The sequence below is a fragment of the Pezoporus flaviventris genome, unplaced genomic scaffold (genome assembly GCF_033815535.1).
Source record: "Pezoporus flaviventris isolate CSIRO_AGI_PZ_B2104156 unplaced genomic scaffold, CSIRO_AGI_Pfla_v1 ptg000025l, whole genome shotgun sequence".
Lineage (NCBI taxonomy): Eukaryota > Metazoa > Chordata > Aves > Psittaciformes > Psittacidae > Pezoporus > Pezoporus flaviventris.
The window spans coordinates 25,416,161-25,437,202 of record NW_026892573.1 but is presented as its reverse complement, the minus strand read 5'-3'; the positions used below and the strand labels follow the sequence as shown (position 1 = coordinate 25,437,202).

Below are 21,042 nucleotides of genomic sequence, written 5' to 3'. Positions count from 1 at the left end.
GTCTGTGAGGGCTGCTACAGGACCATCTGTTTTCTCATGCCTTGTGTTTCAGATACAAAGAAGGAAGCAGAAAATAAATCCCTCTGCTCAAAGGCCAGAGATACAAATAAAACTAGGGCTGATTTCTTTCTTGCTTTCTTGTCACCACTTTACAGTAATTGTCTCAGTTCCCATAGTATGCACACAAAAGAAAAACAGATCTAATTGCTGTTTCATCGGAAGGGCAATGGAAAAGGTGACTAATCAGAGGTTGGAGTTCTTGAAATTCAACAGTGATGCTCCTTCTCATGCTACTGAAAAACTGGCTCAAACTATGGCCAGTTATTCACAAGAAAAACATAAAATTTGACAACGTCCAGGTAAAATCACCCTTTGCTCTCAGTAGCATCAGAAAACCATTCCCTGAATACACACTGTCTTTTCTGTTGGCATCTTCATTGCTTTGCCTTGAGACCTGGTCAAGGTCAGGCTGGAACCAGCAAGTAGCAGAAAGCAGCAGGCTTGAATGTACTAGTGAGGAAAAACACAGCCCCCAAACCAAGAGGGCTCAGCCAAGTTCAGGCAGGGAGGTCAGCCAGAGCAGATGCTTTGAGGAAAACTCTGCCTAATGCCCCAGAAACATCCAGCAGCAACTTGGCCAAGCAACCCGAAAGCTATGAAAAGGCAGAGGTCAGAGTCAGCTGTAGCACTTTTCTTGCCATACCAACTGAGCTGGGCGATTGGATGTTTCAAGAGCCATACCTCTCCAAGAATCTTTTGTCCTGGCCAGTCAATCACCCAGGACAAGTGTAAGGTTCAGAGTGCACATTTGTGTTTGTGTATGTTTGCACACGTGTGTGTCTGCATGTTTCCCCATAGGTCCTAGACATTTTCCCCTCTAATTTGACCAGCTACTCTCAATAAAAGCTAAATTGACTGTGGCTTGAATCTGACCAATTAGTCTTTTGGGCAACAGCATAATGCTCACAATGTAACAATGTGATGCCTTGAATAAAGTTGTAACATGGTCTTATGAGGTGGTGTTGCCCAGGTTGGGAGGGAAAGCCAACGATTAAGGATCTTCTAGAAAGAAACTTAACTCTATCCCAGCCAAAACCAGAACAGGCTCCTGGCTCCTCTGCTGAAGAGTGCGAGAGCACTCCAGCCCTCATTTCCAGCTTTTAGAAAATGTACTGTATTCCTGTAATCTCAGATTTTATAGGAAAGCCTTGCTTGCTGTTTTTCCAGTAAGCTGAAGCAAAGTTTTCATTGCTGCTGTTGCTGTTCTATATCTGAAGTACTCATACTAGCCAAAGTTTCATCACTGTGTATTAACGATTGTTACACAAACTTGAGGTTCAGGTAGGTGCAGTATTTGCTCAACCCAAACTCAGCCTTGAGCATGTAAATAATGAAGAGCCTGCAGAGGGCAAAGAAAGTAAGCAAATGTTGTGTTACTGTTATTTGCACTCTAAATAGAATGAAGACTCTCAAGGTCAGAAGGGTGAGTTTAGATGTGAGATTGTTCAAAAGCAGTTTTCTGTTTCTAGAGAAAAGCAAAAGAATGGCATAGCCAATATCCAATCTGCCTGTCTCTGAGACCCTAATTCGACTGACCAAATACCCTCCTACATTCAAGTCAAATGGAGGCTTCTCCTTGCCAGACAAGTCAAATAGCTCAGGGCTCTGAATGAACTTCGGTAGAAGGCACTACAGCAATACATTTTAACTGTTCTACCACTGTACCCCAATTCTAAAAATAACAGTATTCAGATCATTAGAAAACTAAATGATGAACCCAAAGATAAAATAAATAAAATGAATTATGGCAGAGTACATGATCATCAAAGCATAACCTGAAAATACCATCTAAATATAACCAATATAGTGTTGCATTCTATATGAATACATTCTTATGCAAGCGAGTAATGTGAACTCCCACGTCGTCCCCCCAAGTGCTAACTCTGAAACCCTGAATGACAACTTAAATGTCAGCACTGTTAATTATTTCTCTACAAGCTATTTCAACAGAATATTCACTTAATGTGCTTGAGTCAAAAAAGTAAATCTTGAATCTTTGCAAGATCACAAAAGTTCCAATTATCCACCTTTCAGCTGTCAAACTTAAATGTGGCCAAAAGCAGCTTCTACAATCCTTATCACATTTGAAATGCCATTGAAAACTAAAATGATAGAGATATAAACTAATTAAAATTTAACATGAAACAAAATGCACAATTTGTTTCCTGTCACCCCTTCAGACAGTACAAACTCAAATATATGATTTAGAGAGCTTATATGTTTCTCTATCTTGCCTATTTTTAACTAGAACGATTCTTAATAAATCCTTATGTCAGTGTGGCACAATACAGCAAATGAAGCAACTTGTGGCACAAGATACAGCAACAGATGAAATGCACAATATGAAGTTTAACAGTTTTTTCTTTTTAATTGCAGAAAAGATCACAGAAAAGCAGCTACTTCATTTTATAAGTAAAAACAAGATAACCAAGAAATATTGCCTAGCACTAGAAACCATCCCCATACTGCTAAACCATGAAGTAGAATTTTTATGCTGCAGTAGCAATAACTACAAAGGAAAGACCATGCCATTCTAAAAGAGGTTTTATAATGCTAAGCATTATTATGAGTTTCCAGAAAATGTCAGCAGAAAGCTTTAAAAAAGAGATTTTTCTTTTGTGCATATATTATCTAGATGAGATTCAATAAGACTTGGTGCTGGGTCCTGCACCTGGGTCGCAACAACCCCATGCAATGCTGCTGACTTGGAGAAGAATTGGCTGGAAAGCTGCTCAGTGGAGAAGGACCTGGGCATGCTGACTGACAGAGCTGAACATGAGCAGCTTGTACCCAGGCAGCCAAAAAGGCCAATGGCATCCTGGTTTGTATCACCACTAGTGTGGCCAGCAGGGCCAGGGCAGTGATTGTCCCCCTGTACTGGGCACTGGAGAGGTTGCACCTCAAATCCTGTGTTCAGTTCTGGGTGCCTCACTACAAGAGAGACACAGAGATGCCAGAACAGGTCCAGAGTAGGACCGTGAAGGGTGCTGGTGAAGGGCTTGGAGCACAAGTGTGATGAGGAGCAGCTGAGGGAACTGAAGGTGCTTAGTCTGGAGAAGAGAAGGCTCAGGGGGGATCTTATCGCTCTCTACAGCTACCTGACAGGAGACTGTAGTGAGGTGGGTGCTGGTCTCTTCTCCCAAGTCACAAGTGATAGGATGAGAGGAAATGGCCTCAAGTTGTGCCAGGGGAGTTCTATGTTGGGTACTAGGAAAAATGTCTTCACCATAAGGGTTGTCAAGCATTGGAACAGGCTGCCCAGGGACATGAGTTACCATCCCTGGAAGTATTTAAAAGACATGTAGATGTGGCACTTAGGGATGTGGTTTAGTGGTGGACTTGGCAGTGTTAGTTGGACTCAACAATCTTAAAAGTCTTTTCCAACCTAAATGATCCTATGAGTCTATGATTAATTTTTGGCATCATTAAAGACTGACACAGAAAGATTAACTTGTAATTGTCATAGAAACAGATCTAATGGCACCTTTATCCCCTTTCTGCATTCTCTCAGAGCAATACCCTTAATTTTCATGTTTCCTATCACAGGATAAATTCTTACAATTCTCCACTTTTAGGTAAGGTCCCAGCCTACAGTATGACTTATCAATCGGTTTACCTGGCAAATCCAATTAAATCCAAGCTCTTTCTCTTCTTCCCTTCAGTGATTTCATAAGCTGCTTATGAAAAGAGTAGTTTTCAGTTTAAACTAGAAACAAAACATTTAGAGACATCTAGCTGCCTCTATGTCTGTATTATGTCAGGATTTATCACCTCCTGCCAGTAAATTAGTTAGGCACCTTCAGAATCCTCAGGCAGATTTTATGCATGCCTAATTTTCAGAAACAGAAATCCCTCTTTCAAAGGTTCTTTTTGAAATGTCATTCTTCTCTTATTGCTTATTTCTTAGGGATTTTTTGTAGGCTTTATTGTCTCTCAGTGACTTCTGCATATTTGTTGATGGATGGTTTATGCTGAGCTATTCCCTTTCCTTTCTGTCTGTCACTTCCAACAGAGCTTCTGTAAATTAAGTTGCTATGTTCATAAACATCCAAACTAACGTACAGAATGTAATTATTAAACTAATGTACAGCTTCTTCGAATCCATCACATAAATACCATTAAACCCATGTGATTTCTATGCTGAAGGAATGATTGTATTTCTTATGAGAGCTACACTGAGCCTACTTCAACAAAATATTCAATCAAATCAGTCATCCAAGATTGCAAGGTAAGGTATGAACATATCCTCTAAATAAAAACTGTATTTAAATACACAAATGCACTTAACTTTTACCTACCATTACATTTTGCACTACAAAAATAACACATCTGGAAGACTTCAGATAATCATCTCTTTTGACTGGCTAGCTTTGATGCCCCCCATGATGCATTTTGCCCTCTTTGTTGCCAGGACATATTGCTGACTCTCACTGAACCTGCTGTCAATCAGCACCACCAGATCCCTTTCTGCAGGGCTGCTCTCCAGCCACTTCTCCCCCAGTTTATACTCACGCTCACTGTTACTCCATCCTAGGTTCAGAATCCAGCATTTCAACTTCTTAAATTTATTTCCATAAATATTTTCATTATACCACAATGCTTCAATCTATCTAGATTTCTCTGCAAGGCATCTTCCTAACTAACTCCTGTTGGTTTTATACGAATATCAATGTTGCAACTTGTCTCGTTTGACATTTGGTCTTACTCTGTTGTGTCCCTGCCCTGATCTACCTCCTTTTTTTCTGCAGAAATGTGCTTATAGCTTTCCATTAATTTTGATCTATAAGCTGATTTTACAGTATTTTTCTAGGCATTTGCTGGCTATCATAATTTGTAAAGCATGTTCTTTAAGGCCAACAAAGAAAGGTTTTGCACCTCATAAGACGAGCTCTAGTCAAGAGAGGATGTGGATGCGCAAAAGCAAATAGCAAATGTCAACGTTCTGATATGGGACTTTTTTTAATAGAGTGAATGAGGTATTTAAAGACACATCAGGGCATTAGAAACACACCTCTGGCTAATGGCAGCGGATATGTCCTTCTAAAAAGCTTTGGAAATGTTGATATGCAATTTTTTCTGTATATTTTTTAAGTTGCCCACCTCCCCCACTTCTATTTGGGCCTGACAGATGGAAGTTGCATTTCTGAATAACTGATTACCACTGAGAGATGATGAGACAGGGAAGAAATTAAAATATATGCACTGGGAATATGGCTGAAAAGTTCACCTCAGTTGCTGCAAATGAGCAAATGGAAATCTGCTGGCAGTTACATTAAAAATTATCTCTAGTGCATAATACTTTAAATCAATATAAACTTAAGTATTTAAGATAATACAAACTAAATTTCATTTTTTTAAATAGCTTAAAACAGTAGAGTAGAAGAAATTTTACTTGGAACATTTCAGGTTATCAAAAATCAAATGTTTCAGTGAGATTTCTTTGCATTATTTCTATTATAGTAAGTAAATAATGAAGAAAAGTGTAATTAAAGAAATGTAATGCAGAAAATGTTTTCAGGGCTCTGAGTGCAGCAAACAGGTCCCACAACTTCCTTCCCTCTTCCCTAATAACCTCAAGATCAGCTCTGACATGGTGTAGCCATAACCTGGGGTCAGTCCTGCTACAAGAAAGAGCAACAGGATGCTGTGTGTGAGATGCCCTCAGGTCAGGAGCAGCATTTCAGCTCGGGGCTGTTCCCCTGGGCCCCATCTGAGCAATGCTGTAGCTATGCCTGTGTTCAGCACTGCAGCTCACTCTCTACTTCTGCTGGGTTGAATTCCAGAGTCACCTCAGACCTGCCCATCACCACGGGCTGTGGTGAACACTGGTTACCACCCCTGTCTCTGGCTGGGTGCTGTGGGTCTGAGCTGTGCTGGCGAGAGCACTGCCCTACACCTCACCATTACCATCAGATCAGGGCTCGCCTGCCCTCATCCTGCAGCTGCTCCTGACAAGGAAAGATCTGAAGTGTCCCTGGGATATTCCTGAAATGACATAAAACCATGAAAATAAAGTGTAAAGCAAAAATAAAACCAATTTTAGTGATCTTTAAGAAAACAACAGGGGAAAATTGTCAATTATCTTCTACAGTAAGCAAACTTTACCAGGAGCTTTCCTGAAACTCTGAATGTAATTTTATTTTACTCTTTCATTTAAAAATATTTTTTTCATAATTCATAGCTTGAAACAGGATTTCTGCTGACATGAAAACCATCTGCCTCAGCACAGCAGGTAGGAACTAAATGAAACAGATTATGCCTTAGAACTGGTATTAAAAATGCAGTTCACTTGACTAATATAAGTAAACAGTCCAAACAAAACAAACCAAAAGCACAAAGTTTAGTGTGCATAAATAGACTAGCAGCTCCCAAAAATGCCACATGCAATTTTAGGACAATAAATACAAAGTGAATTGTACTGTCCTGGCAGAAAAAAAATCCCTGGAGTTTGAAGACATCTATAAACCCTAAGTTTGGAAGCACAAATTATTACTGTACAAAAGTTGAAATAGCTGTGATTCTTAAATGTGTTCTATTGCTGATTAAGGCAGACTGAAGCCAACAAAAGTGTAGAGAAGTGTCACCCAAACCCAGGTCGTGTGCACAATAATCTGTAAAACTGAAGCCATTTTACAGCAGTATAGCTAGTCATGCAGGAAGAAAAGGTTGTGTTGAGCCCTTTCTAGTAATAATAGCATTTTAAAAGAAAAAAAAATAGGAAAATTTCTACAACCCACAAAAAAACCCCAACCAAAACACCCTGCCTACTGAGTTCTTGAATGATGTATAGAATATATAGAATGATATACAGAATCATAGAATGGTTTGGGTTGGAAAGGACCTTAAGATCATCCAGTTCCAACACCCCTGCCATGGGCAGGGACACTTCACACTAAACCATATCACCCAAGGCCTCCTCCAACCTGGCCTTGAACACTGCCAGGGATGAAGCATTCACAACCTCCCTGGGCAACCCATTCCAGTGCCTCACCACCCTCACACTGAAGAATTTCTTCCTTATATCCGATCTAAACTTCCCCTGTTTAAGTTTTAACCCGTTACCCCTTGTCCTACCACTACAGTCCCTAATGAAGAGTCCCTCCCCAGCATCCCTATAGGCCCCCTTCAGATACTGGAAGGCTGCTATGAGGTCTCCACGCAGCCTTCTCTTCTCCAGGCTGAAAAGCCCCAACTTCCTCAGCCTGTCTTCATAGAGGAGGTGCTCCAGTCCCCTGATCATCTTGGTGGCCTCCTCTGGACTTGGTTAACGTTAACGCAAACTACATGTTCTTTACCCTGGCGCTACTTCCTGAGGTGAAATTCGCTCCACCTTCCTTCAAATCCATGGGCGGCTGGATGGACGCAGGGCCCTGCAGAGGACACGTGTGACACAGGGGTGCCTGCGGCAGCTCCCTGCGGCCCCGCAGGGTCCTCTCGCACGCTCCTTCCCTCCGCATCAAGCAGCAGCCGCCCTGTCCCTCCCGAGCCCGCCGGGCCCTGCCCCAGCCCCTCCGCCTTCCCCTCAGACCCCGGCAGCCCTCGCCGCCACTCCGGCACCCATCCGGAGCCTGTGGCAGCCCCTAACCGAAGCCTGCCTTGCGCCGTGGCCGTCCCGCCTCGCCCTAGCCGCCCTCCGCCTTCCCGCCTCGCCCTGCCGCCCTTCTCGTTACCACGGCGACGGGAGAAGCCGCCCGGCACCGTCCACAACGGGCGCTGGGAGCGGCGGGCAGGGGAGGCCATGGGCGGGAGCCGGGGCGAGAGGGGGCAGCGGGGGAGACCGGGCTGCGGAGCCCATCCCGCGGCCGTAGAGACATCGAGGGCGAAAAGAGCGACGGGGGGAGAGCGGCAGGTAACGGGAGGGGAGGGGCAGCCGCGGGTCCGGGACGTGCCGGGAGTGCCCCGGGCTCCTCAGGTGCCCGGCACAGCCAGGGCTGCTCCGGTTCCTGTGCTCCGTGGAGCCGAGGGTGGTGGTGCTGTGGCAGTGTCACCTCCGGTGCTGGTCCCTGTTAGAGCCGTGACTGCCCTGTGGCAGTGTCGCCTCAGGTGCTGGGTGCCCTGTTAGAGCCATGACTGCCCTGTGGCAGTGTCACCTCTGGTGCTGGGTGCCCTGTTAGAGCCATGACTGCCCTGTGGCAGTGTCACCTCTGGTGCTGGTCCCTGTTAGAGCCGTGACTGCCCTGTGGCAGTGTCACCTCTGGTGCTGGTCCCTGTTAGAGCCATGACTGCCCTGTGGCAGTGTCACCTCTGGTGCTGGGTGCCCTGTTAGAGCCATGACTGCCCTGTGGCAGTGTCACCTCCGGTGCTGGTCCCTGTTAGAGCCGTGACTGCCCTGTGGCAGTGTCACCTCTGGTGCTGGTCCCTGTTAGAGCCGTGACTGCCCTGTGGCAGTGTCACCTCCGGTGCTGGTCCCTGTTAGAGCCGTGACTGCCCTGTGGCAGTGTCACCTCTGGTGCTGGGTGCCCTGTTAGAGCCATGACTGCCCTGTGGCAGTGTCACCTCTGGTGCTGGGTGCCCTGTTAGAGCCATGACTGCCCTGTGGCAGTGTCACCTCTGGTGCTGGGTGCCCTGTTAGAGCCATGACTGCCCTGTGGCAGTGTCACCTCCGGTGCTGGTCCCTGTTAGAGCCGTGACTGCCCTGTGGCAGTGTCACCTCCGGTGCTGGTCCCTGTTAGAGCCGTGACTGCCCTGTGGCAGTGTCACCTCTGGTGCTGGGTGCCCTGTTAGAGCTATGACTGCCCTGTGGCAGTGTCACCTCTGGTGCTGGGTGCCCTGTTAGAGCCGTGACTGCCCTGTGGCAGTGTCACCTCTGGTGCTGGGTGCCCTGTTAGAGCTATGACTGCCCTGTGGCAGTGTCACCTCTGGTGCTGGGTGCCCTGTTAGAGCCATGACTGCCCTGTGTCAGTGTCACCTCCAGTGCTGGTGCCCTGTGGATCCAAGGCTGCAGTGCCGCATGGCAGAGTCCACACATCTGTCTGTACTGGTATCCATGCCTTTGGGAGCCCCTCTGCTAACCACCACGAGGAATTCGGGCTTTAATGTGTTTGGTTCCTGTTCTTGCATGCCAGGCTTGCCCCACGTCCTTGTGTGCAGCTGAACCCACAGAACTGGAGTGGCCCCAGCAACAGTCATGTTCTGATCTTTCTGCCAAAGTACTTGTGTATCTCAGTGTTGCGTCTGCTGAGTAAAGGAGTGAATCATCAGTAGGAGTCCAAAATTGTGTTGGAGAGCAAGTATAGCCTGGGTATAGATTAATTGGGGTGTGTTGATGAATGCAGCCGTAGGTCTGGTACATACTTACATTTTTATGTTCCAATGTGTCTTGGCAAATCACTGACATCACACAACGGAGAATGACCCAAAGCAGACCTCCCTGGATGGAAATCCAGGGTTATCCTCAAGCTCGCACCTCCTCTAGTATCTCAGTGCTGCACTGAGTGCAAGAGTTACTGACACTGAGCTGAGCTAACCTCAGAAGTTTTCATCTTGCCCATTCCAGCCTGTAATTAGAGCTACATTCCCCTGTTATTTGCAGTGGAAGAATCACAGAAACTGAAAGGAAAGCATAGAACTACCCAGTATGCACTACTTGGCCGTGTAAATGCATGCATTTAAGTATCTGAATGATGTAGTTATGTTATTTCAACAGGTTAAAAGAATTAAGAATAACATGGAGCAGGACTTAGAAGCATTTCAGGAACAAGCTGTCGCTAAGTAAGTAATGACTTAGTGTCTGGGAGTTGAATATACAATGAGATTGAGTTATGAGGGTTTATTAAAAAATGTGAAACATAAAATATTACTGATTTTAGAAGCAAACATGATTATTTTTCAATTTCTCCTGCTGCTTTCTATGCAAACTAGGGAGATTAGTGATAATTAAGACAGCAAACCTTACTGCTTTAGGCAATAATCTACTGACTGTTAGTTAATTATTTCTTTTATATATTCATACCTGAACCAAAGGGGGAAAATGAAAGTTATGTGGGGTTTTATTAAGATGTTAAGAAATGGCATTTGAAACTGTTTTAAAAAATAGTTGAAGTTGCTGGGCTACAGCAGCTCTTAAAGCATTCAAAAATCTTAAAAACAAGGCTATTGATTGCTAAAACCCTGGTCTTATATTGCACAGGTAAGAACCACAGAAGTTCTTCCTAATTATTAAGTGCATTTTTCATCACACCATGATCATCACTTTTGACATAATCCAAGTTTACTTATTTTAGTGCTATCTAAAAAAACATTAGTACAGCAGATCATCTTTCTAAAGAAGTGTAAAAATGGGTGAGATTTGATATAATACCTCATCCTGTCCAGACTGATCAAGGAACACAACAATATAAAAAGTACTTCCCCATATAAATATAATACTTAGCTATTATAATTTGTAAATAAACTTATTACCCATTTTTCATATTAAATAGTTTAATCTATCATTATTACCCTGAAGCAGTCCAAGATAATATGACAATATGACACATACTAAGTGTAAAGTCTTTCATTAAATAACAGAAATATATATTCTATCACATCTTATTCTGGACCAAGAAAGCTTTAATAGGATTTGAAAGTGTGCTCTGTTGTACTGAAGAACAATGTGTGCACTTCTCATGATAGGAAAAAATTGCTGCAGTAAAATATTATATTCTGAACAATGTGTCCCTATTTTTGGCTCTAAGGGACATTCTTTTTGTTAGTGAAATGACTGGTAAATACAGTCATATAAAAACTTGAATTTTAAAAATAATCAAAATATCGCTATTCTTTGGGTACTATTTTAACACGACAGAAGCCAGTTTCAGGAGTTCAGACTCTGCCTTGCCTTTGTTGTAATTGACACATGGGAAATTTCAGGTTATTGCAGATGAATCTAGACAGTGATTTGTCCCATCCTAAACCAGCTATTCTCAGTAGCTATTTATTTCCATGAACTGTAAAACGAACCTGAAAGAGTAGTTTGAAATACACATCTAATGGCAGGAGATATTCATTTCAGTCTATGCTGAGAGTATTCCAGAGATAATGCAGATAGCTTTACAGTTTGGGAAGGTGATCGAATAATGCTGGTGGAAATCATGACAATTACATCCCAGCTGCAAGAATTCATAAGTCACAAATTATCCATCCACAGCTGTGTGTGATTCTGTATGGCTGAAAATTGTTAAATAAATTTGGTTTAATTCGTGTAATGGAATTTTGGGATAGAAGATTCTAAAGGACTATTGTATCACAAGAGGTTTATATATTTCCTATTTTTAAAGCAAGTTTAAAGAATATAAAATGAATCAATATTGGTCTAGAAACTGGGTTAAGGATCAATGGCAAGTGAATGAACCATGTAAGATGGAAATCTTTGTTAACGTTGTTCTGCATAAGTTTTGCTTGTTTAGCCTAAATATGGCCATGCATATTTTCCTATTTGTCAGCAAACCTGAGTAGTAAGGGAGGAAGGCATGAAAGAAAGACTGACAGCATGAACCAAACATTTCTTAGAATGTCAGTTTCTGAATTACAACTTTATTCTAAAGTGTATAGACAATAATAATCTTTCTATGTCTTTTGAGAAACAAACAGAAAAATACTGATCTGTGCAGAACTCCAAAGAAAAGGACAGATAAATAGAGCTAGAAAGGCCTAACTAGTGCAAAATTGTTTGTGATAAAGACTCAGAGATGGCAAAACTTGTTACCTGGATTTTGGGTTGTCTAAATTTGGAAGTATTTAGATTTTACATTAAGATAAACAGTCATTAATGACAGCAGAATATGAATAATCTCTATTTTCACCAATTTGGAAAGAGAATAAAACAAATCTAAGAGCTTGCCTACATCACTTTAAAATGGAGATACCTGTGTTTTCTGCTGTTTCAAAGTAAATGCAACTAAGCAAAAAAGATCTGCCACTTGCTTAAGTGCAATTCATTACTTCCATGTATGAAGAATCCATTTGATGTATGCCTTCAGTGAGGTGGGAATGCTGAATGCATATGAGTAAAAGACCATAAGCATACTTCTTCACTTTAGGGGAATACTTGTTCCTTTGTGTGTTTGTTTACCTGATGACATATTAAACAAAATATATCAGTTTTCCATGTTTTCCACATTCACATCCAGTGACCACAGAATCATAGAATGGTTTGGGCTGGAAGGGACCTTAAGATCATCTAGTTCCAACCCCCCTGCCTGTAATTAATAATTACAGCAGCTAGTAGTATCTCTATGCTAGTAGGTGGGGATAACTGCCAAAGACATCCCTATGCAGATCTATTTGTAATACCACAACCACAATACAGAGTAATTCTGGTAGTAGAACAGTAGCAGTAATCGACAGCTTCAGGTACAGCTTTCCTTTTTCAGCTGCAGCTGTACCTACAGGATCTAAGTAAAGAATTAGAGAGAGAAGGTGAAGATAGACTGAGAAGCTGTTTTGGAAGGGGGTTTTTTTTCAACACTACCTTTTATATATTGGTGGTTCTATGTTTAAGAAGCATGCAAGAGTTGTTGAGAGAAGATTTTCTAGCCACAGCTGCAGGACTTGCTTTCTTCGGGATGATCTGAAGGAGACAGGTGAAACTGAAGAGGGAAAGATGTCAGCCATGACATCCGAAAGGGTATTTGAAAGGGTAACCCAATGATCCATGCTAGAAGTTGCATTTCCACTTGCATAACAATATTTAGATGATACATGTGACGTGTAATAAGGTGCCTGTTTCTGAAGGCTAAAATTAGATAGCTGAGTCATTGCTAGTGGTTCACCAAAGTGTTGCCACCTGACATTACATGAGGCTGGAAGGGCACGTCCTTAGAGCAATATCAAAGAAAAGGTAGTCCTGATGCATTGTCACTTCATCTTCTGTTTTCAAAATGCCATTTTATATTGCACCCAGAGGGAATCCAAGCTTGCTTTATCATTAATGCTATTTTGAGATGAGTTTCAGGCCCTCAAAGGGGGGGCATTTTTGTTTTGTGATCCGTACATCACAGTGTAATACTTGCTTGCACTTTGGTTATTATCATTCTGTGACTCATATTAAATTTTTAAGATGGCATTGCTAACAGTTTTAACATTAAAAAGATATTAAGATTTATATTTGCATTTAAAAAGCCTTTCCAAGCTTAGCATAATGATGAAGTTTTAAGGCTTTGTTGATAAAAAAGTTTTAAAGAATTTTATGATAGAAAATCATGTTGAGTTTTAATTATAATACTGTAAATCTAACAAATTTGCTCCATTTTCCTGTAGCAATTATCAAAACAAGCAATATGCATCACTTAAGAACAAAAAAATGTATATTCAATAGACACCTATCCATGCTAAGGAATTCTTTTTTTAGTGTAGTGCGTTCAGAAGTTGAGCATGCAGGGTATGAAATGCAGGGTGTATGGGACCAGTGCTTGACCCAGAGCACAACCTACAGACAGGGGATTTCAACATGGGCACGAGAAGGGCAGACATTTGGAGAGCTGGCTTCACTGCTGCAATATGAAACATTACCACAAAAGAAAGGAAGCATTTTCATGCTAGCATTCACACAAGATGGTGGTATCAACTACCAGGAGTAAAAGCAGCTGCTTACATGAAGTCTTGGTTTGCACAGTCACTTAAAGTGAGGAGCACATTAGCTGGCTTACATGTTCTTCAGCACTGTGCTGGCAGCCTGCTCAGCAGTTGAAGGCTCACTGGCAAGAGGGATATTGCCTCTGAACACATGGCTCTGTGTTTGGTTAAGTGCAGTTCTGCTAAAGTAGAGCTCCTAATTGCTTGGCACATTCTCTTTTGTCCCCCAAAAAACATACGCAAGATTGCAATGTTCGTGACACAAAATGACATTCTGTGCTACTTTTGGGTACTGAAAGCCTCTCCAGCACTTCCTAGGATGGAGCAGATACAGGCACACTGCTGTGCTTTTTATCATTAACCCTTTCCTAGGTTCCTGCTTCATTATTCACATGCTGCATGGTCTTTTGTCACTGTGTGACTGTCTCTATGGCAATTATTTCATAAAATAATAGCTATGCTCATTTTAAGGAAATAGCTATGCTCATTTTAATGAACCATTGTGCCACAGAGATATTACAATGGCTGCAAACTGATTAGCGATCAGAAAGGCACTTCTTGTGCACATAGAGGCACACAGAGGTGTGTACCGTCAGCAGTCAAGAGAATACATACCATTTAAGTTTTTATAAATGAAAGAACCAATTCAATTATAACCAGTGGCCATCACTTTTACCTTGGGGGAAAATGCCAGTGAGATAAGTAATATTATTAAAAGGAAAATGGAGCATGTCATAACTCAAAATGATGTCACAGCATCCTGAGACCATTTTAAGTGAAGAAACTCATTTTACAGAAGGCTAAATTTATTATCACAAAAAGTAATAGGTTACAATACATCTTTTTGCATCAGTTTAGCTATCAAGAGGGATAGTTGATAAATTTATGAAAGAATACGATTGTTGGCTCTATCAACGGGGAATTCAATACAGGATTCTAATCAAAACCAAAAAAGAATAAGAAGAGACTTGAAAATTATGCAACAGTATCAGGAAATAGAAGCGTAGATTAAACCTCAGTTGTACAATGAATGCTGTGTAACCTGCTCTAGGTGGCCCTGCCTTGGCAGAGGGGTTGGACTGGATGATCTCCAAAGTTCCTTTTCAACCCTAATGTCCCTGTGATTCTGTGAATACACTGTGACAAATGCAAAAAGGGAAGATAAAGCAGATGTACCACTGACAGTTTACTAACAGTGTAACTGGTTGAGATAAGGGTGAGGGAGTTGACAGTGGGGAAACAACACTGACTATATTTGTACTTTCATTTAGATACAGCAGTAATTGGATACACTAACCTCTAAATAGCTGCAAAGGGAAATATGCAGAAATTTGCACAAAGATCAGATCATACCATTGATAACAGTAATTTTAAGATTTTAAATGGGAATAATCTTTTTCATGGCCAAGATGTAGTTGCAATGACTAAAGAACATGTGACAAAGATAAGATAAAAGTATGTCTTCTACAAAAATTAATCATAGAATCATAGAATCATAGAATAGTTAGGGTTGGAAAGGACCTTAAGATCCTCTAGTTCCAACCCCCCTGCCATGGGCAGGGACACCTCACACTAAACCATGCCACCCAAGGCTCTGTCCAACCTAGCCTTGAACACTGCCAGGGATGGAGCATTCACAGCTTCCCTGGACAACCCATTCCAGTGCCTCACCATCCTTACAGTAAAGAACTTCTTCTTTATATCCAATCTAAATTTCCCCTGTTTAAGTTCTAACCCATTACCCCTTGTCCTATCACTACAGTCCCTAGTGAAGAGTCCCTCTCCAATAATAAAGCTGTAGATTAAGGTAACATAAATAGAATCTCTTATTTAGAAAAAAAAAAAAGTAAACCAATTAAAACTAGAACAGGTAAGGACAAAGGTATTAGAAAAGCTCTAAAAAAGAAATGAGAAGTTGAAAAGTTTATAGCCAGTTAACTCATGGGAACAGGATGTGCAGGTAAGAGATTGTAAAACAATTGTGTGGGAACAAAATGTTTACAGAAAGTGAAATGAAAGACATGCTACCCCTCAAAAGTTTAAAACTGAACACATTAATCCACTGGTTAAAAACAGTCAGGGAAAGGTTTTCTTTTGCTCCAGTGAGATACGTGCTTAGTATAAAATTATCTACAGCCAACGTTCTGTGTATGACTTTTCCAAAACCAAATTAAGTTGATAAATGACACAAAGCAAGTGATACAATAGTAAGTCTGCTAAAGACTTTTATCAGAAACATTGTCTGAACTAATTCTGATATAGAATTAATATCTCAATTTAAGTAAACTGAGATTAAATTAAAGTCTTCAGTGATTGAGAAATAACAGATTGGGTTTGGTGATGTGTAATTAATCACAGCGATACAAAATAAACTTGACTTTTTTTTCCAAATGACTAGATGGAAATAAAGTTTTATAGAAAATTTATGGGCTCCTATACATAGTGAAGCAATTTGTTCAATAGCTCAGCCTTCTTTGCAGCAGTCCAAAAGCACCTCTGAATGTTAATGGAATAAAATTCCCCTTCTTTATTTTATGGGGAGGAATTAGGCAAGAGTGTACATTGTCTCAAACATCATTTTTCCCAAACTCTAGAATTCCAGGTTAATTCGATAAGAAGCAGTAAATTAGGAAAATAAACAGGAACATTTTAATAAACATTTTTAATTATGACATAAAAATAAAATCAAACTGGAATTTTTCCCAGGAAGATGAACAGATCCATGAGTTCTAGAAAGAGTCTGACTTTTAAATAAATAATTGCAAATGTAAAATGCCAGCTGTAAATGTACAGGTTGAGAGGAGCTACCAGCTCATAAAACAATTGAGCTTAACTGGGCAATAAACTTCAGTAAAGAAATGTCATATACCCCAGAAAGACTGTAACATTTTGATGTGAAATTGTCATTTTCTACAAATAAAATGTTCTAGAGAGTAGAAAGAATTATACAATCTCTTGCATAAAAAAGCATCCAGAACCAAATTTTCTATAGTCTGTATCTTTCTTATCTCATTTTTTTTATTTCTATTCATCATCAAATACAAAGTTGGTATCAAATGGATTTAGAATAAAGAAATCTCCATGCTAAAGTTCAGATACTTTGTGTATATGTGCTAAACGGTATACATCAGCTGATTTAAACTTTGCTTCACACTGTCCAGACAAAAGCAGTTTCTAATATAGCATAAATTCACCATACATCATTATTCTGCTACTTAGGACACATCATATTCTAGAAGCAGCAGAGTAAGACATTGCCTATTGTTGATAATGAAGTTGTAATGCAGGGGGTGTATTCCAAATTTAACCTCAGAACTCTGGAAAAAAAATAAAATGTATATGTTGCAGATATTATACAAACCTCTATGAAATCCACCACACAGTCCCCCAAAGAGAAGTTCTTTTTCAAAATGCACTTCTGTGCTTTGTAGTAGAATAAAACCTTCCTATTATTATACAAGTCACCTTGTTATGTAAGTCCATTTTCCACACACAAAATGGGAAAACAGTGTAGAGTTGAACTAGCAATTAAGTATTGTGCTTTGCTTTAAAGCTGGCTGTTTAGTAACAAACTGCTTTCATCCTTATGTACTCTTACTGGGAAGTCCTGTGCCCAGTAGCAACTTAATATTCAGCTTCTCCAGCTTTGTCCATTGAGGTTTGGGCCTGGATATTTTCAACTTAACTTACGCTTACATCACAGCTCATCCCTGAAGGAGTAAAAGGATATCAAACAGCATTTAAGCTAGACAAATAGTTCAGAATATGTTAAATACTCTGATTTTTACTTTAGGCAAACTAAAGATGGATGAAATGAGATTCTACCTGCATTTGAAGGCATCATTTAACGTTCCCATTTCTTTCTTCCTGATATTGAAAAAGTAATTATTTCCATTAGAATTAAAATAAAATCTTAGCAATGTAACTAAAAAAATTGTTTTTTCCCTTATTCTGTATTTGAAAAAATAAATCTCTGTTTTTTACATTATTAGAACTTCTGCATGTGAAACTGAACTTCCGGAACTAGTGCATCAAATTGATATTGTGGTAAACAGCAAGAAAGTGGAATGGGAAAGGAAGATGAAAGTTTTAGAAGCAAAGATGGATATCCAGAATCAAGAATTAACGAGTGCCCAAAGCGAACTGGATCAAAAAGGTCAAGAGGTATTTAAGAATATCACATTCTATAAAGAAAGTATTTATTCTGGTGGTTAGTTAATAGTATGCTCTAAATGCTCTGTAAGAAGATGTGTTTGTTCTAGCATGTAAAAATACCAAACACCCTCTAAAGGTCACTAATTATCCTTAGTGTTATGCCTTAAAGTGTGCTTCTGTTCCAAAAAGTGATTGTAAAAATGTCATTGAAAGTCTCATATTCCTTCTGTTTCCCTAAAGACTAAATTGAATATCCTCAGTTTACCTGTAAAAAGATAACGTGATGTTTTTTCTAAATGCCAACACTTCTAGTTTCATCAAAAATTTTAAATAGAAATGTACAGTTCAAAAAGTTTCAGAAAATTACATCTTTGTATTTCCTGTTTACACCTGATTTTTATTATTTTACATGATATACTGTCTTTGTATGATAATTTTATTATTAAGAGTGAAGATCCAAAGTGTATCACCACTTAAGACTTGCTTATCAAACTGACAGCCACAGTGTACCTGATGTTGCCTGTACTTCACAGTCTTGTCTTCTGAATATTCATTTAGAAGCATCAGTAAATCCTAGCACAACATTCAGTTCTAGTTCAAGACATCTGAAGTTAGGTGTTTACAGTTGGGCATCATCGTGTGAGCTAGGTGTCTTGAACTGCCAGAGGGAGTTTTGAAAATGAAATAACTCTCCCTAATGAGCAATTATGAACTTGCCCTTAGTCACTGCAGCCAGAGAAGCCAAGAGAATAATTCATCTAATCCAGTCCTTAAAGCATCAATTTATTTGCCTGTATGGAGATGTTACCTGAAATATTTTTGCATATTCTACCTATCTTCCAGCTGCTCTCACCTGAAAAATATAGATGTCATGTATGCTCTTTGTCATATTTCTCAGGTCTCTGTGCAACTCAGGTAATTCAAGATTTCTCAAATGGCACTTTACTTAGGAAGCTGAAATGAGACTACAGTATCTCCCAATAATTTGAACATAACTAGTTGAAAGTCATTAATAGGGTTGTGTAAGCCATTCAAGCAAAACTTGCTTAATGGAGCACAGCAGTTCATAAAGTGGGGTCAGAAAAACTGCATTAAATGGTCTTTCATGACAGGCTCATACAGTATTATCATTAAGTCATAGCATAAGCATACAGTGAGACTTTTTACTATAAAATCCCTAACTTGATTTTGACACAATGTGGGTTCGCGGTGTCCAGTTTTGTTATTAAGTTACTGAATGAGTATATATTTTTAGCACCTATCTTTTAAGCACATGCCTGCTTTCAAGGTTTCAAATTACTAATCCAAAAATGATATACTTTGGAACACTTCAGAAAAGGTAAGTTTGAATACTTATTGTAACTGTAGGTGAGACTACTTCAACAGAAACTGGAAAACTTACAGAAAACTAAATATGAAATGGCTCAGAATTATGAAATTCAGCTTCAAGAACTGAAATCTGAGGTAAGAAAACTGTCAATTTAATGATTTTATGATTGCACTATAAAGAACCTAATGCCTAATGGTATAGATGTACCTTTATGGATTTGGGAAAGATGAATCATGTCATACAAATGATAATGACTTCAGCTTCTTACCAGGCTCCAGTGTCATTTCTGTAGTGACATGTCCAAATTCTTTTGATGGATTTTGATGTGACTGCAACATCTGTTATAAAGGCAGATACTTGATGTCCTGACTAATAAACCAAAACCTTGGTGAATGAATAAAATACATAATTAGATTCAGCTCAGTAAGATTCTGATGCACATCAGGAATATTTAGACTTAAACTGCTCTCATCATGTCTTTGCCACAAGTTTTTCTGGGTTTAGTTTGCCTGATTTACAGGGATTATTGATGTGGTCTGATAGCTCTCCATAAGGGAACATAGTATCAAAACTAGAGTAACTTGGACTATTAATGCTGGGAATTTGGTTTGGCTTTATTTATTTCAGAGTGTACTTGCAGCCCAAAAAAAGCAACCATGTTCTGAGCTGCATCAAAAGACACATAGCCAGCAGGTCAAGGGAGACGATTCTCCCCCTCTATTCCACGCTTATGAGACCCCACCTGGAGTGTTGTGTTTAGCTCTGGGGTCCTTAGCACAGGAAAGACATGGACCTGTTAGAGCAGGTCCAGAGGAGAGCCACAGAGATGATCAGGGGACTGGAGCATCTCTCCTATGACAAAAGGCTGAGAGAGTTTAGGCTGTTTAGAGTGGAGAAGAGAAGGCTCTGGGAAGACCTTATTGCAGCTTTTCAGTACTTAATGAGGGCTTATAAGAAAGATGGGGAGAGACTTTTTGCCAGGGCCTGTAGTAACAGAAGGACCAAGGTTTTTAAACTGGAAGACAGGAGATTTAAATTGTACATAAGGAATAATATTTATTTCTTTTAAATGAGCGCTCTGAGGCGCTGTTACAGGTTGCCCAGAGAAGCTGTGGCTGCTCCATCCCCTGGTAGTGTTCAAGGCCAGACTGGACAGGGCTTGGAGCAAGCTGGTCTAGTGGAAAATGTTGTGGTCTAGTGGAAGCCTGTTGCAGGGGACTTGGAGTAGACAATCTTTAAATGCCCCTTCCAACTCAAACCATTCTGTGATTCTGTGACAGTCTTTAGCTGTGTTTGTCCTGTGTCTGTACTTTTGTCTCTTCATTATTTTCCACTTTAATCATGAATCTAAATTCTTGCAAACTTCAGTCTATTCTGTTTTGCAGATTTTAACAAGTTAACGTGCATAATTCTGCATTTTTTTTTTGTTTGTTTTTCCTTCTATTCTACTGTTTCCTTCACTAGATTCTCCTACCAAGGGTTTAGTGTTAAAATTAAAAATTCCCAGTCATTAAACTTACCATGGAGTCATTGGATTGCATGAATTGGATATCATTATATTCATTTAGAGGTGATAACACCACCCAAATCCATAAAATGGCTAAATGTATAGCTTACTTTTAAGTGCATGTTCTCTGTTATTTTTTTTATATATGGAAATTGGTTTGGCAAACAGCTCTGTGTGTAAGCAGTAAATGCTTTGGTTGTTATATAATTAACACTTTAAATTATTTTGCGAAGTACCTAGAAATAAATGCTGTTTTATAATTGACACAAATTACAGGAAAAGAAACAGTATCTTAGCATGATCACTGAGAAGATAAACACCATACAATGAAAAACTGTGACTTTTTACATGGCAGTTGTAAAGTACTCTTAGCAATGCAGAACTATCCCCTAAAATACAGCAGATCTGTTTTCTCATCCTTTTTCACATTTGCTGA

At 40.0% G+C, this 21,042-nt stretch overlaps 1 protein-coding gene across 1 annotated transcript in view; it reads left to right on the top strand.

Moving 5' to 3' along the window:
• Window positions 1-7,699: 7,699 nt before the first annotated feature.
• Window positions 7,700-21,042, top strand: part of DEUP1 (deuterosome assembly protein 1) — a 46,294-nt gene continuing 32,951 nt past the window's right edge. The window contains exons 1-4 of the mRNA XM_061457891.1: window positions 7,700-7,909; window positions 9,707-9,771; window positions 17,607-17,778; window positions 19,138-19,233. Of these exons, the coding sequence (XP_061313875.1) occupies window positions 7,799-7,909; window positions 9,707-9,771; window positions 17,607-17,778; window positions 19,138-19,233 (444 nt within the window). The 5' untranslated portion in view covers window positions 7,700-7,798. The remainder of the gene's footprint in view (window positions 7,910-9,706; window positions 9,772-17,606; window positions 17,779-19,137; window positions 19,234-21,042) is intronic.